The following is a 13,912-nucleotide window of genomic DNA, read 5'->3' as shown; positions in this document are numbered from 1 at the left end:
GACTTGTAGCTTTTGTGACACTTTTAATGTGGTGACAACAATTTTATGTTTATTTGTTTACTCTCTTTGTCAAATGAGATAATACAAATCTTGACAATTACTTTATTCCACAATAATTATGATTGTCGCCATCCAACAGGATTAGTATAGCCACTTGCCTGTTTTTCTCTGTTACTTACGTAGTTTGCATACAACTGCAAATACATTAAGATATATGCTGTATTCATCTTCAAATTCAATATCATCCTATATTATTATCGGGCATCAATGAAACCATTGTTTGAATTTAGTTGTATGTATATTTTTATGAATTCTACGGATTATCACTTAATATGATCATTACTTATTACATGGTATGCACACATAGATAAAAAAAGAAGGAAAAAGGAAGAAAGGAAAATTTAATTTAGTACCGTCACACAGGGATGTTTATTTTGTCTACTCCCAATTGATGATATATATCTGCACTTAGCGTTAGACAGTGCAGCTTTGAACAAAACACCTCATTTTGTATCTAAAGTTTGTGGGCTGTATTTCAAATATTTTTTCCGTTACACTTTCCATTTAATTCATTCTCACTAAGTATGAGTACTTGTTCTGTGATATCAGTTGTTTATAATCGTATTTCGGATATTTTATTGTTGAATATAATTGCCGAATCAAGTTAAAAGTTTAAAGAACTAAACGCCTTAAGTTCCCTGCCTTTTCATCAAGCAAGATTCGTTTTACATGATCATAAACTGGCAAAAAATTCTGTCTTGCTTAGAGTCTGGGAAAAACTATGAATAATGTTCTTTATTCTGCCTGACAAGTTGATTATTTCTCTTTTTGTTTGAATGCGAAATTCAAGATAGTTGTAGATTTCTTTAATTTATTATTTGAATAATGTATTTTTTAATCTTTCATTATATTAATATTATTTCTAATTAAAATTAACATGAAGTGTACTTATCTTGTGGTTGTACGTTGCTCATTTTAAAGAACGTTCTCCACTCTCGCATAGTATTTTGTTTCTGTTTATTTTTTCTCAATCTTCAATTTTCTCTGATAAGATGCCATATTAATTTCATCAGGTTTACAAGATAATTGCATTTTTCTTATTTCTAAGTTCGTTCAATGTGATATTTAGTCTTATTTTTACCACATAGAAAGCAGCAAATTGTCAATGTTGTCAGTGTTCTAAAATGACTGTTCCATGCAAACTGCTTGCAAGTTCTCATTTGTTTATGTTTTAGCCAGTTCAGACACAATATAAATATAAACTGTTTGGATGCTAAACCGTTTTTTTTTTGGTGCAAGAATATTTATATTGTTGTTTCCAAGACCGTATCACCGCTTCTGTGGCCTAGTGGTTCGAGCGTCCGCCTCAGATGCGGATGGTCATGGGTTCAATCCCCGGCCGAGTCATACCTAAGACTTACAAAAATGGTACTAACAGCTACCTCGCTTGGCACTTAGCATTAAGAGGTTAGTGTTTGGACTGATCGGTCTGGTGTCAGGATATTGTGACTGGGTGGGATATCATGCTACATGTCTGCAGCATGATGCTCCAATGCTAGACATCACTATAAACTGTCACACTCAGACATCATAGCGATATGACTGACTTTTTGTTTAAGCTACGTTAAAAACCCTTATCACACACACACACACACACACACACACACACACACACACACACACACACACACTGAACAATCTCATATAGTCACTACATGTGGTCAAGATACAACAGATGGATCTTATATGTTATCATCCTCATGTGTTTTTGTAAATAATCAAGGTGATGAAACGAAATCTGCCAAGTCTAAAAACAACACATTGTATAGTAACATGTCTGAAAATCAATCCTCTGATCAAAATTGTCTTTGGCCTCCTCAGAAGAGGTCTGCAAGTAATCAACCTAAATATTCAACACATCCTCCCTAAACTGAATGAAATTACATTAATATTACAGCAAACTAGATCAGGCAATATTCTAGGTCTATGTGAAACCTTTCTTTCTGATGATACTGATGATTTGGCTTTCCAAATACAGGGGTTCAACTTTGAAAGTAAAGATAGGCAATTCATGGTGGGTGAGTGTGTTCTTCTCTATGTAGATGGTTCCATTATTTATAACAGACGTGTTGATTCAGAGACCATTTGGGTTGAGAGTATTTGGATCGAAGTAACCCACGCCCAATCAAAGCCAATACTCCTATGCTCTTATGTTCACTTTACATGCCAACTAGTTCCACAGCTGATTGGATTGATAGATTTGAGGTGCAAATTCAAAAATGATTTCTAAAGGAAGATTTAGAAACTATCATATTAGGTGATGTTAACATTGACTACATGAAAACTCCCCCATTAACATGGATAAGTAGCTTTGAAACTTACAACTTTACTCAATGAACACCCCAACTTGGGTAACGGATAAAAGTGCTACTATCATTGATCATGTCTGTACTAATAAACCTGAACAAATAAGTGCAATTAATGTGCCAGTGTATGCACTGAGTGACCACTACCCATTCTGTATAACTAGACATTTTCCAAAATCATCTACAAATGGTCAACACATTGAAATACAATACAGGGACTTTAAACAGTTTTATAAGGAAATGGTCTTAAATGATTTAGTTTGTAAACCCTTCCAATCAGTCTGCAATATAGCTGATGTCAACACTGCCTGAGACAAATGGTATAAGATATTCAATGCAGCCTTAGACAAGCATGCCCCAATAAAGACAAAAAGGGGTTAAACACCAAATTACACCCAAGTGGATTATCCCTGAGGTCAATGAGGCTAGGCACCTAAGAGATAATTTCCACAAGAAAAAAGACATGAAAAGTTATACAAAGTGGAGGAATAAAGCTTAGCACCTAATAGATAAGGCCAACTAAAATGACTATAAACAGGCTATTGATGAAAGTAAGAGTACAATGACATTGTGGAAGCATCTAAAAGAGCTGAACCCACCTAACAACAGTTGTTCTCCCCCTAGACTTAAGCTAAATCAGGATATAGTAACATCTGTACAAGACATTGTGGAAATGTTCAACAATTTCTTCATAAGCATCTCCAGTAACAGTATTCAGAACCAGACTAACATATCAATAACACTTGATGCTCTTCTATCAGTTATAAGAGCTAAAATTCCTGATGATTATTTGATATGCTAATTAAGGTGAATATCAATACATCCTCTCGATTGGATGGTATTGGTCTACGAATTCTTAAAATTCTGCACCAGTAATAACAAAGTCATTAACGCATAATATACACTTAAATATAATGAGTGGTCATTTTCCAGAAGCATCGAAATGTGCAAAGGTTACACCTATCTTTAAGAAGGGAGTAAAGGAGGATACATATAATTACAGACCAATGTCAATTGTACCTGTATGATCAAAATTATTTGAAAAGCATGTAGCCATTCAGGTCTATAAATTATTTTGAAACCTACTCTATATTTCATAAAGCGCAATCAGGATTTAGAAAGCATCACTCTTGCCAAACAGAACTTACCAAATTAATTTATATTTGGCTGAATGAAATGAATAATGGACATATGACTGGGATTGATTTCCTTGACTTCAAGAAAGCCTTTGATCTTGTTGATCAAGAAATTCTGCTGCAAACGTTGAACTGTTATAGGTTCAACAATCCTTCTTTAAACTGGTTTAGATCATACCTAAACCACAGGTCTCAAGAAGTAAGCATTGGCAATATTAGCTATCAAACTCGCATTATTCATTCAGGGGTCCCTCAAGGCTCAGTTTTAGGCCCTGTCCTCTTCCGTATCTATATAAATGCTCTACCATTAAATAATGAATCCACAAATACAGATTTGTTTGCAGATGATGCAACCTTGTATACATCTAGTTCTGATACTGAAGTTATCCAAATGAGATCAAACTCAGACATCATTAGAGTCCAAAACTGGCACAACAAAATAGGATGGTAATAATGAAGGTAAAATAAAATGTATGATTTTGGAGACATCACAAAAGCTACACAAGTCAGGGAACACAGAACTATCTCTTGCAATAAATAATCATCCATTAGAAAATGTCAAACATGAAAAGCTTGTAGGTGTGTCCCTTGATAATAATTTATTATAGGATGACCATATTGATAATAATTTATTATGGGATGACCATATTTATAAGCTTTGTAAAACAATCAGACAGAAGTGCTCTACTCCGCAGAATCAAGAAATATTTACCTACGGAAACTAGCAATCTATACTACAATTCATATATTCTTCCAATAATGGATTATTGTTCAGATGTATGGGGAAACTGTGGTAAATCTGAGTTTGACAGGATTTATAAACTTCAGAAATGAGCAGCACGCATAATTTTAGATGCACCTATTGATCATCTCTCAAAAGCATTGTTTACAGAATTCAAATGGTTTACAATATATGACAGGATAGATTTTCACAAGGCAGTTCTTTTATATAATGTCTACATGGAACTGCATCAGAATATTTCAGGATTTATTCATGTCTTTTTCAGCTGAGATCAATATCACATGGAACCCTTCTAGCACCAAAACAAAGAACATAGCAATTTAAAAAGAGCTTCCAATACTCTGGTACATTTCTGTGGAACAAGCGTCCGCTACATGTACAATTTACAGAAAATATTACAGTATTCAAGAAGAGATATCATGAGCATGTATGTGTTTCTAATAGATATGGGATTTTGTATTTTAATACTAAACATGTTGAAATACACAGTAATTATTGCTATCTTCATATAATGTGCATTGTTATTCTCTCCTTAAGAGGGCCTCAAGTGAGAATAGTGCCTGACTAAAGAGTCACCCGCTATAAAAAAGCATTATTATAATTATTATTATTAATATTAATAGTAGTAGTAGAAGTAGTAATAGTAGTATAGCTTGTTCAGTCAGCTAGTAGTTCAATTAACCTAGGCTAATTTTCGTCTTTTCATATTTAGTATGTTTCGAAATTTTACTTAATGTTTGCACAAGCACTCAACTGTCATACTACAGATGCCCTATGTATTCTTCTTTATCAGTCATTTATGCCTAAAATTATTGTCACATTTTCTTTGAGCTCCTTTGGAATAAAATATTGAATGTAAAGATCATACACATTGACCTTTTACGTTTGTAGTAAGACATGACTATCACTGTATGAGCACAATATTGCTTTAAGTTTGGTGGGGTAGTCAGAATCTAATTACCCTACATGTTTTCCATAAATGTGTTAGATTCCTTATTTGACGGAATAAAATAAGGTGGATTTTGTTCAAATCAAATGAAATATATTGCTCGTATCTAATACATAGTAATGCCTTTTATATATTTCGTTTTTGCATGCCATCAATTTTTTTTTCCATATTACTTTAGAACTGAATCGCATACAATTTATGGATTTACTATATCCATATGAAATGCCATGATAGAAACCATGAGAGAGATAATTACGGTTCAGATACACGTAAAAGCTATTCATCCGTAAAATAGTGGTTGTCTTTCATATAATATTAAGATGTAATTACAATGGGATCAGCACGATAAAGAAACTATCATCAGTAAATGATATAAAATTTTAATATATCTGAATATGTTAACAGAACATGATTATATTATTGCTAATTATTCATCTTGAAATCCCATTTAAATTCCTTTGAAGCACGGATATTAATCATCACCAGTTAGAGTAAATATTTTGCTGAACGTAATTAGACACTAGCCAACCTACCTTGACTAAATAATAACAATTTAGGCAACATATTTGCAGTTATTCTTTCTATATTGTAACTGAATGGGTGTAGTATGAAGTAGTTTTGGTTATTTGCATTTTCCTAACGCACACTTATTGGCATAAAATGTCATACCTGTATACATGCAGGTCTATGAATATTCCAGTTAATAGTACCTCAACTGAATTAAAAATATTTTTTGTGAGTTTATTTTTATTTCGTATTTGTTCGGTGTTCTCAGTTGAGGTTTATGAATACTTGTCCTAGGACATAACCCTAATCTTCTTCACTCGGATATCGGAGCAGGAACATTGTTGATATTACAGTGGTGTCTGTATCTGTGGCAGACGTGTTATGGCAGCTAAGCGTTTTCATAAAGCTTTTTTATGGAGAGTGGATTTATATGGCCAGCAACATTGTGTAAATTATTTTGATGGCATGGAATGTAGGATGTTGTCCAATAAAAATGTATTTATGAGTGTGGCGGTAGAGTGTTGTCTATAATCTTTGTCTCGGGGAGAGGAAGCTAACGTGGTTGGGGGTACATGTCTCAACTAATTCTTAACGATGTTTCAGAACAAGAAGAATATATTTGAAACATAAGTTAGGAAAGCTAGTTTTGACACCTTTAGATGGATGGGATACTTCTCTAAATGTATTACTCAAGATGTTGCAATGGTGTTCAATGCTTGATAGATTGTCATTATGTACAAGTTCAAAACCTAACCCGTTTTGTATTTCTCTTTGCTAGAGGAACAAATGAAATTTAAATTTAGTTTTATATTGATTCTTGGCGAGTCTAAAGTCAGGTAATTCTGGAAAACAATTTATATCTTTTACAGAGGTGGACTATGTTTTCTTTTTGTAAAATTCATTCTTTTGATCCTTTTGTTTTATTTTCAATATATGCTTTTTATTGCAAGATATAATGATCATTTGTGGAAAACAAGCGTATAGTCCAGTAGTCAGGAAACTATGTTAGCGCGTGAAATTAGGCAAGCACACAAATGAAACTCCTACCCTAATTGCCAATATTAAACATCCATACTTTGATTTCGATTTTAAATTTATTTAGAAATAAAGGCTGGAAGACTAGAATTTTCCGGATCATAATCTGACTCAAGCAAAGTTACCATTACTATTTAGGATTTTATCACAGTAGTAACTTCATTTCCATGCCTAGTTTTATTGGTTTTGAGTACGTAAGGACTAGGTTTCCCGTAAAGCTTTCTTATAATAGGACAAAATGGTGCAATCTCGATTCGATAAGGTTTCAAAAGCAATAGCAGTATGACGATGTCGTCGAACATGTATACTAGATGATGTATTTAATATGGTAATGGTGTAAAAAAAACCTTTCTTTCAGAACAGAAAATGTTGTAATTGTTTCATTTTTAGAATCAAACTTTTCTTACAGAAATATCACTTAGCATTGTTATTAATACATTTAAAGGACGAACATTATGGAATTGTAAAGCTATTAGGGACATACTGTCGCACAGTAAGTCCCAAGTATCATTCAGCTGTACTGTATGATGTAAATACAAATAAGAATTATCAATCTGCTAGAGATGGACAATACAGTCCGATACTCGAATGAAAATCAAGATTTCATGTTGTGTCTTTATAGCAGAAAATTAAAACTGTGTTTATGGCATATATGTCTGGGAGATTCGGATTCGCAGAAAATCATAGTTTAATAATTTCAATCTCATGTGGCAAAACGCTATCAATAACTGAATCAAGCTGCCAAAAACCATGCAGTGCACGTTGTCATCAAAGCGTTCACAAAACTATCCAATGCACATCAGATAGGTTACAAAAATATCTAATGCAAATTGACATAAAAGAGTTTACAGAAGAAAAGGAATATTCCTGTATGCAAGTGGTGGCCGACCATTTCTACTTGAAAATATGGAAGTCATGCAACACAATTTGAATTTGTTAGGAGTTAGACCTTTCAGAAATAGAATTATACACTATGGCATGAAATCATGTGACAGGTTACTTTGGTATAATTGGCCTGTGTAGTGGATAGACAATCATTTAAACAACATATCGAGGTGACTAGATAAAGTTTCAAATTTTAGTGAGGGTATTCCATTTAAGAGTATTCCATGTGTACATCTCGAAATTATTTAATTATGATTATAAGAAGGAGTATCCTCACTTGTATTGCTCAGTTAGAACACAAAATGGAATGGTACTCAAGTCAAATTTTTTCAAGTACTATTAGGTACCCACATCAACATAATTCTAACACTAGGTGATGCAAGTGTAGTTTTTGTCAGTTCATGTCCAGTACGTGTATCAGACGGTGATATTATAAATGAAACCGTTTATGAAATTCAGATCTATGATATTACATGCAGAACGTATTTTTATGAAGTCGCGCTTAAATTAAGTCATTTTTATTCCTTCTAGGCTTTCCTTCCACTACTTAAAAAGGCAGCTGAACGTAGCACCATCAAAGGAATGGCATGGAACAAAGCCGCCATATTGAACATATCAAGCATGCTCGGTTCTATTTCACTCTACAACGGGGCATATATCAGCTATGGGGCATGCAAGGTAACGTTTAAAACACATAGTATCAGTGAACATACTATGATCTGTGAAATGTCTGTTGCGTCATGGGGAATTATGGGGTGAGAGTGGTAAACAACCTTCGCCATAGACAAGTGTAGCTCAACGAAAATCAGTATTCCTTTTATGCATGATTAATACTACTAATATTGCTTCTAACATGGTGAAGTTTTATGGGACATATAAAATATACAAACAATTATTTAGTATGTATACTTGAAAATATAAAAGAAACGTTGCAGTATGATGTTGAAATTCACTGAACATTCCATTTATGTCTCAGTGGGCAAGAATATATTGCAGTAAATACTGCTAAGCTGTAGTGAGAATTTGAAACTGGAGTGGGACACTATAATTTTCAAGGGAATTTTAACATTATGGGACACTATGGCGTTAATGAGAAGTTAACATTGGTGTCCTAGGTGATTAATAAGGATCAAAAGTGGACATAATGACAGACAAGAACGTATGGGTGCAATTAAGTACCCATCTTCATTGGCTTACACTGAGCCTAAGTGACCATTGATAATCTTACTGATCAAATTCTACAAAGGCTGTTAACTCTAACAGACATAAAAGTAACTTCATGTTTGGGTAGGATATTTATGGAGAGCAAATTTGAAATGACTAACAGTGACTTTGACCTGCACATAGACTGACCAACATTGACTCTAAATGACTAATACTTGAAAACTATCCAGTACACAATGAAACTCACTTGAAATGGAATGAAGTGTAGGTTAGGATCATGAACACTTTCCTACAAACAAACGCATGAAAAATGCACAAAAATCCATCTTGAGATGCCAGAACACACTGTTATCTACCAGAAACCACATTGACTGACCAACCACCTCCCCACCCCCGAATTACCAAAAACATGTATATAAATGTAAATAGTGGAGGGATGGGAAAGTATGTCATGATCACTCACATACACTGTTGTTTGTCAGTTAATACACACCTACACACAAAATGATGCAAAACCAAACACAAAACTTACAATCAGCTGATTAGCGTTGTGTTTTAGATCACAGGCGATGGTTTGGCGGACTGAAAAGGTCCGTTGGTTCGAGCCATGTGTTTACTAAAGATGGTTAATACAGGGCACATCTAATGACTCCACTGCCGCAGACTTCTTACTAAAGCTCCATATTCCAGTACTCGTTTTTGGCAACCTTGACTCTTAATATAGAGTATCTTCACATATAAAGGCTTATTCCACTGAGCACCCACAATTATCCTCCGTGTTGTTAATTTAGTCTGGATTAGACAACATGGTAGATATGTTATTCGAACTTCTAAAGCAAAGGTATGTCTTGATCATTTGAAAACCGACATAACGAGCGGTACATATTGCCTTTATTGGGGAGGGAAGAGACTGAAATAAATTTTGGTCAAACCATAACATATCTCGGGCTTACTCACTCCTAATATGTTTAATAAACTTCTTCCATCGCATGGTTTGTTTTCACCAAACAAAACCATTGATGACGTGTTGTGTGATTCATTCAGTGTACTGTACAGCATTTCTAATATGGATCACATCAGAGTTCTTTGCATTGTAGAGCTTAAGACAAAGACTTTGTTTTGGGGTGGACTGCAGTAATGGATCTATGAAACTTTAATGATACGGCTACTTCTTTTGATTCTATTCCTCCTTTGACAACTCTCATTACAGTAGATTTATTGGATTTGGCTTTTTTTGAAATGTGTTTGACAAGAATTTCAGATTTCTACAGTATCTATGTTGTCAGAAGAAAATGATAAGGCTACAAACTAGAAGAGTGAAAGGAATCTCTTCAAATGCAAATGGATAAAGAAGCGACATTGTAGAGAAGATGCAGCAATAGGAAGAGAAGACGAAACATTACATGAAATTAATGACATATTGAAGGATGAGTAAATTGAATACGATCTTGACTGAACTGACACAGGTATTAGCCATAACGCTTCCACAGCAACAACTTTGGAATTAAGACATTCAAAAGGATTAGGACAGCTGATTAAGGCAGATGGAATCTGCATGATGGAAGTTCTACAAATGTATTTTAAACTTTTACAAAAGAATCATCCTTTTCTGGACTCAACAAGTATTTTAGGAAAAAGATAATCATTTGCTGCTGCCTCCAAAATTCTCAAACAAAATCCTGCACATTAAAACTATCCATCCATCCATCCATCGATCCATCCATCCCAAGGACATTAAAGGATAAGCTGAACGACAGATTCTTCAAGTGTATTCTAACCTTATATCAATGTGTCATCACTCCAATCAGGCAACAGCCTCGACTTCCGATAAAGAGATAAGGGGGTATAAACTAAGGTTGGTAATACATTGTACTCATTAATAGTATGGAATACGAGGAGATCTGTAATGATCATGACATGATGGAACATGAAGAAGAAAAAACAAACGAAAATATTTTACATAACGTCCAGTACAAATATGTAAGCTTCTTTAATAACGATACAACAAAAACAAATTATTGTGCGATAATGTTCTCTTGTTAAAGATTTACATGGGTAAAATATTGTTATAAATGTTTAGTTTTTATGTAGGTCAATTAACAAATGTTACATATGAATACCTAAAGTGCATCTTTTTCTTTCTGGGCATATCTGTACAGAAATAATACCGTTGTTTAAGGTGTTGATTAAACAAATAGTCATTTCATAGTTTTCCTGGAATTCTATTGATATCAATTAAATCAAGGGGCAGTTTTTTATCTTTTCTGTCAAGACATTGTGGCGAGTTTTATTTTACCCAAAGTGTTGTTTCCTCACAGTATTCTTAAATATCTTTTCCACAGAGATCTGTTTCCTCAAAGTATTCTTTTATAATTCCATAATGTGTACTTTACTTTAATGATTCATGTCATATACTATGCAGTTTGTTTTGGTTTTGATTTCAAAATACCAATGCAAATATGATGAGTCATATAATAACATAGAAAAGAGAAAATTCGTTTCCAAAAGGTAAGTATCAATCGAGACCACGCTTAGTTTCAAGGTACTATTTATAGGTAAATCCTGTAAAATCCCAAGCTCATTTCTCTGTTCACACACAAAGCCCAGTGTTGTTCTTTTGTTTAAAGACAGTAGTCTGTAAATAAAAAAAGAAACCTCACCTTCATAATTTATGGAAAAAAGTTTTGTATTAGACGGCAGTTTGATTTTCTTTTCAATTTAAAGTTCCTTAACGTTATTTATCAGTGCTGAAATTGTTTTCTTAAATTGCTTTCATCATATTAATTTTACAAAAATGGAAACTGTGAGATGGCGGATGACAAATGATAATACTAATAACGCATATCTGATTAGCTATGTTCTAAATGTTTTGTTATGTTTTGCAGGCAGCTCTGAATCACTTGAACAAGTCGATCAGTATCCACGTGAAGGACTCTGGCATAATGTCTACCGTGCTGCACCCAGGATGGGTCAAAACGGACATGGGAGGTCAGAATGCACCCCTTGAGGTAGAAGAGAGTGTAAAAGGTCTCTTGGCAGTATTCCTCAAGCTGGACAGCGAGTCTACTGGAAAATTCGTTGACTTCCAGGGAAAGGAGTTACCTTGGTGATGAGGACCCAGAAAACCGTCGTGGGATTTTAACGATGTAATAGCTGTTGTCCTTTGACGGAGGGACAGTGTTTGTATTTCAAGATATGTAATTACAATGGTCTAAATAAAGTTTTAATAACAAACGTATCTAGTACATATGTAATGGTACATTACATTCTATTAATCAGAAGTAGATATATTAATACACCAGATACTATATACTGCAGTGTGTTGCCCTTTAACATGAAAATCTCTCACACACACACACACACACACACACACACACACACACACATATATATATATATATATATATATAGAGAGAGAGAGAGAGAGAGAGAGAGTACAAATCATATGGCGTATAACAGTCCTTTCAGGAGCACTGCATCCAGCAAGGGATCACGTGTGTCAGGGATTGATTAAGATAAGTACAATAAACTGATAACGAACAGTGCGAAACTAGTATCCAACTTGCCTGAGTGGTTTTGACTCTTAATGAGTCTTTTTCAAAAACAAGCACAAAACATAGACAAGACACACAAATAAAACAGAAAAACGGTTATGCTTGCAAAACTTTACATGGCTGTTTCTTCAGGAGATAAACCTTTAAATTGATTGTTCCAACTAGTTTATTTCAACTTGTTGCGGATACTGGAAAATATTTTTATTGACGTAGAAGTTCATGAGCCATAACGACCTATGTTATACAAATTTATGTAAGTGCATATTATATCCAGGACATTTCATTGTGATAGTAGTAATTATAGGGGCCCGATTGGTCTCTAGTAGGTAAAAATCCTCAAGGACATCCTACTCAGGGCGAAGCTTACGCCAATCACTAAACAAGACCACCCTAGTCAATCTGGCTCCTGTGGCGATAAATAGTGCACATCCTGTCAACATATGATAGAGACCAGGGCATTTTCTAGCACAGTGACTAGAGAAAAACTAAACGTAGAGGGACCAAACAAAATATGCAAAACAGAGAATGTAATTTATCTCATCACATGTGTGTGTGTATATATATATATATATATATATATATATATATATATATATATATATATATATATATATATATATATATATATATGCGTTACTGAATGAAATAGTTCTTGATCATTTACACAAACATCACTAAGCACACCTGCCAACTCTTACAATTTTGCTGTAAGACTTACCAAAGTTACCCTTAAAATACGGACTTACGGCATACTAGCAAAAACTACGGAAAATGATAGTTGCCGACAAATCCGGATAATTGGTTCATCCATGTTTTATTTGGATCCGGGTTTCGTCTTAGAATTAGTGAAATTAGTCAGGGAACCTGACTACCTTTACTGCAGCACCCCTAGATGCTTTAAACTGCACATATTTGTTCATGCGAAGCGTTAGCATGATCAAAACTGGTGATTCTAGAATTTCTTTAAATGGCATTTAGAAAGTTATGCATGTTTAAGACGAAAGGAAAAATAAACTTCCAGAAAAGTTAATAATCAACACAGGATAATAAAGACGAGTATTCAGAGTCTTGTGAATAAAAGCTGGAAAGGACACAATTATATATATTGGACATCACGTATCAATTTGAGTATGTATCGTGGCGGGAGATATGATTGTCAGTGTCATGTGAAAGGAGTTTATTCAACTGTACTAGTGGTAAATAAAGTCAACGCGTACTTTTCAAATGTTTCAATTGAACATAATGTTTATCGTCGATGCGTCAAACTTTTAATTACGTTTTCCAGCTTTACAATAGCTGTTATTAATTTGTTACACCTTACTCTAAACCGGTCAATATAACGAGGAACAAATCAACTGCCTTACTAAGACGGACTCGTCAGGGCTGGCAGGTCTGCATCACTTATGGGGATGCTGGGGCATTAAAAGCCACAATTAGAAAGATAACACTAGAATAGCTACTATTGGGGAATGGAGGTATTACAATTTTTAAATAAATCACTCAAAGCCATTATTTCTTAATGTTTCAGTATGTCATATGAATGCATATGGCTAAAACGAAACAGAAGAACAACG

General features: G+C 34.1%; 1 protein-coding gene across 2 annotated transcripts in view; it reads left to right on the top strand.

Moving 5' to 3' along the window:
- LOC149775539 (uncharacterized) overlaps nt 1–12,018 on the top strand; it is a 39,508-nt gene extending 27,490 nt beyond the window's left edge. For both annotated transcript variants that reach the window (XM_089943236.1, XM_089943235.1), the window contains exons 4-5: nt 8,152–8,298; nt 11,670–12,018. In XM_089943236.1, coding sequence (XP_089799362.1) covers nt 8,152–8,298; nt 11,670–11,894 — 372 coding nt within the window. In that variant the 3' untranslated portion in view covers nt 11,895–12,018. The remainder of the gene's footprint in view (nt 1–8,151; nt 8,299–11,669) is intronic.
- Nucleotides 12,019–13,912: the final 1,894 nt, after the last annotated feature.

The sequence above is a fragment of the Sinohyriopsis cumingii genome, chromosome 19 (assembly GCF_028554795.1).
Source record: "Sinohyriopsis cumingii isolate HCF-2022 chromosome 19, ASM2855479v2, whole genome shotgun sequence".
Lineage (NCBI taxonomy): Eukaryota > Metazoa > Mollusca > Bivalvia > Unionida > Unionidae > Sinohyriopsis > Sinohyriopsis cumingii.
The sequence above is the reverse complement of the archived record's forward strand: the minus strand, read 5'-3'. Positions and strand labels throughout refer to the sequence as shown.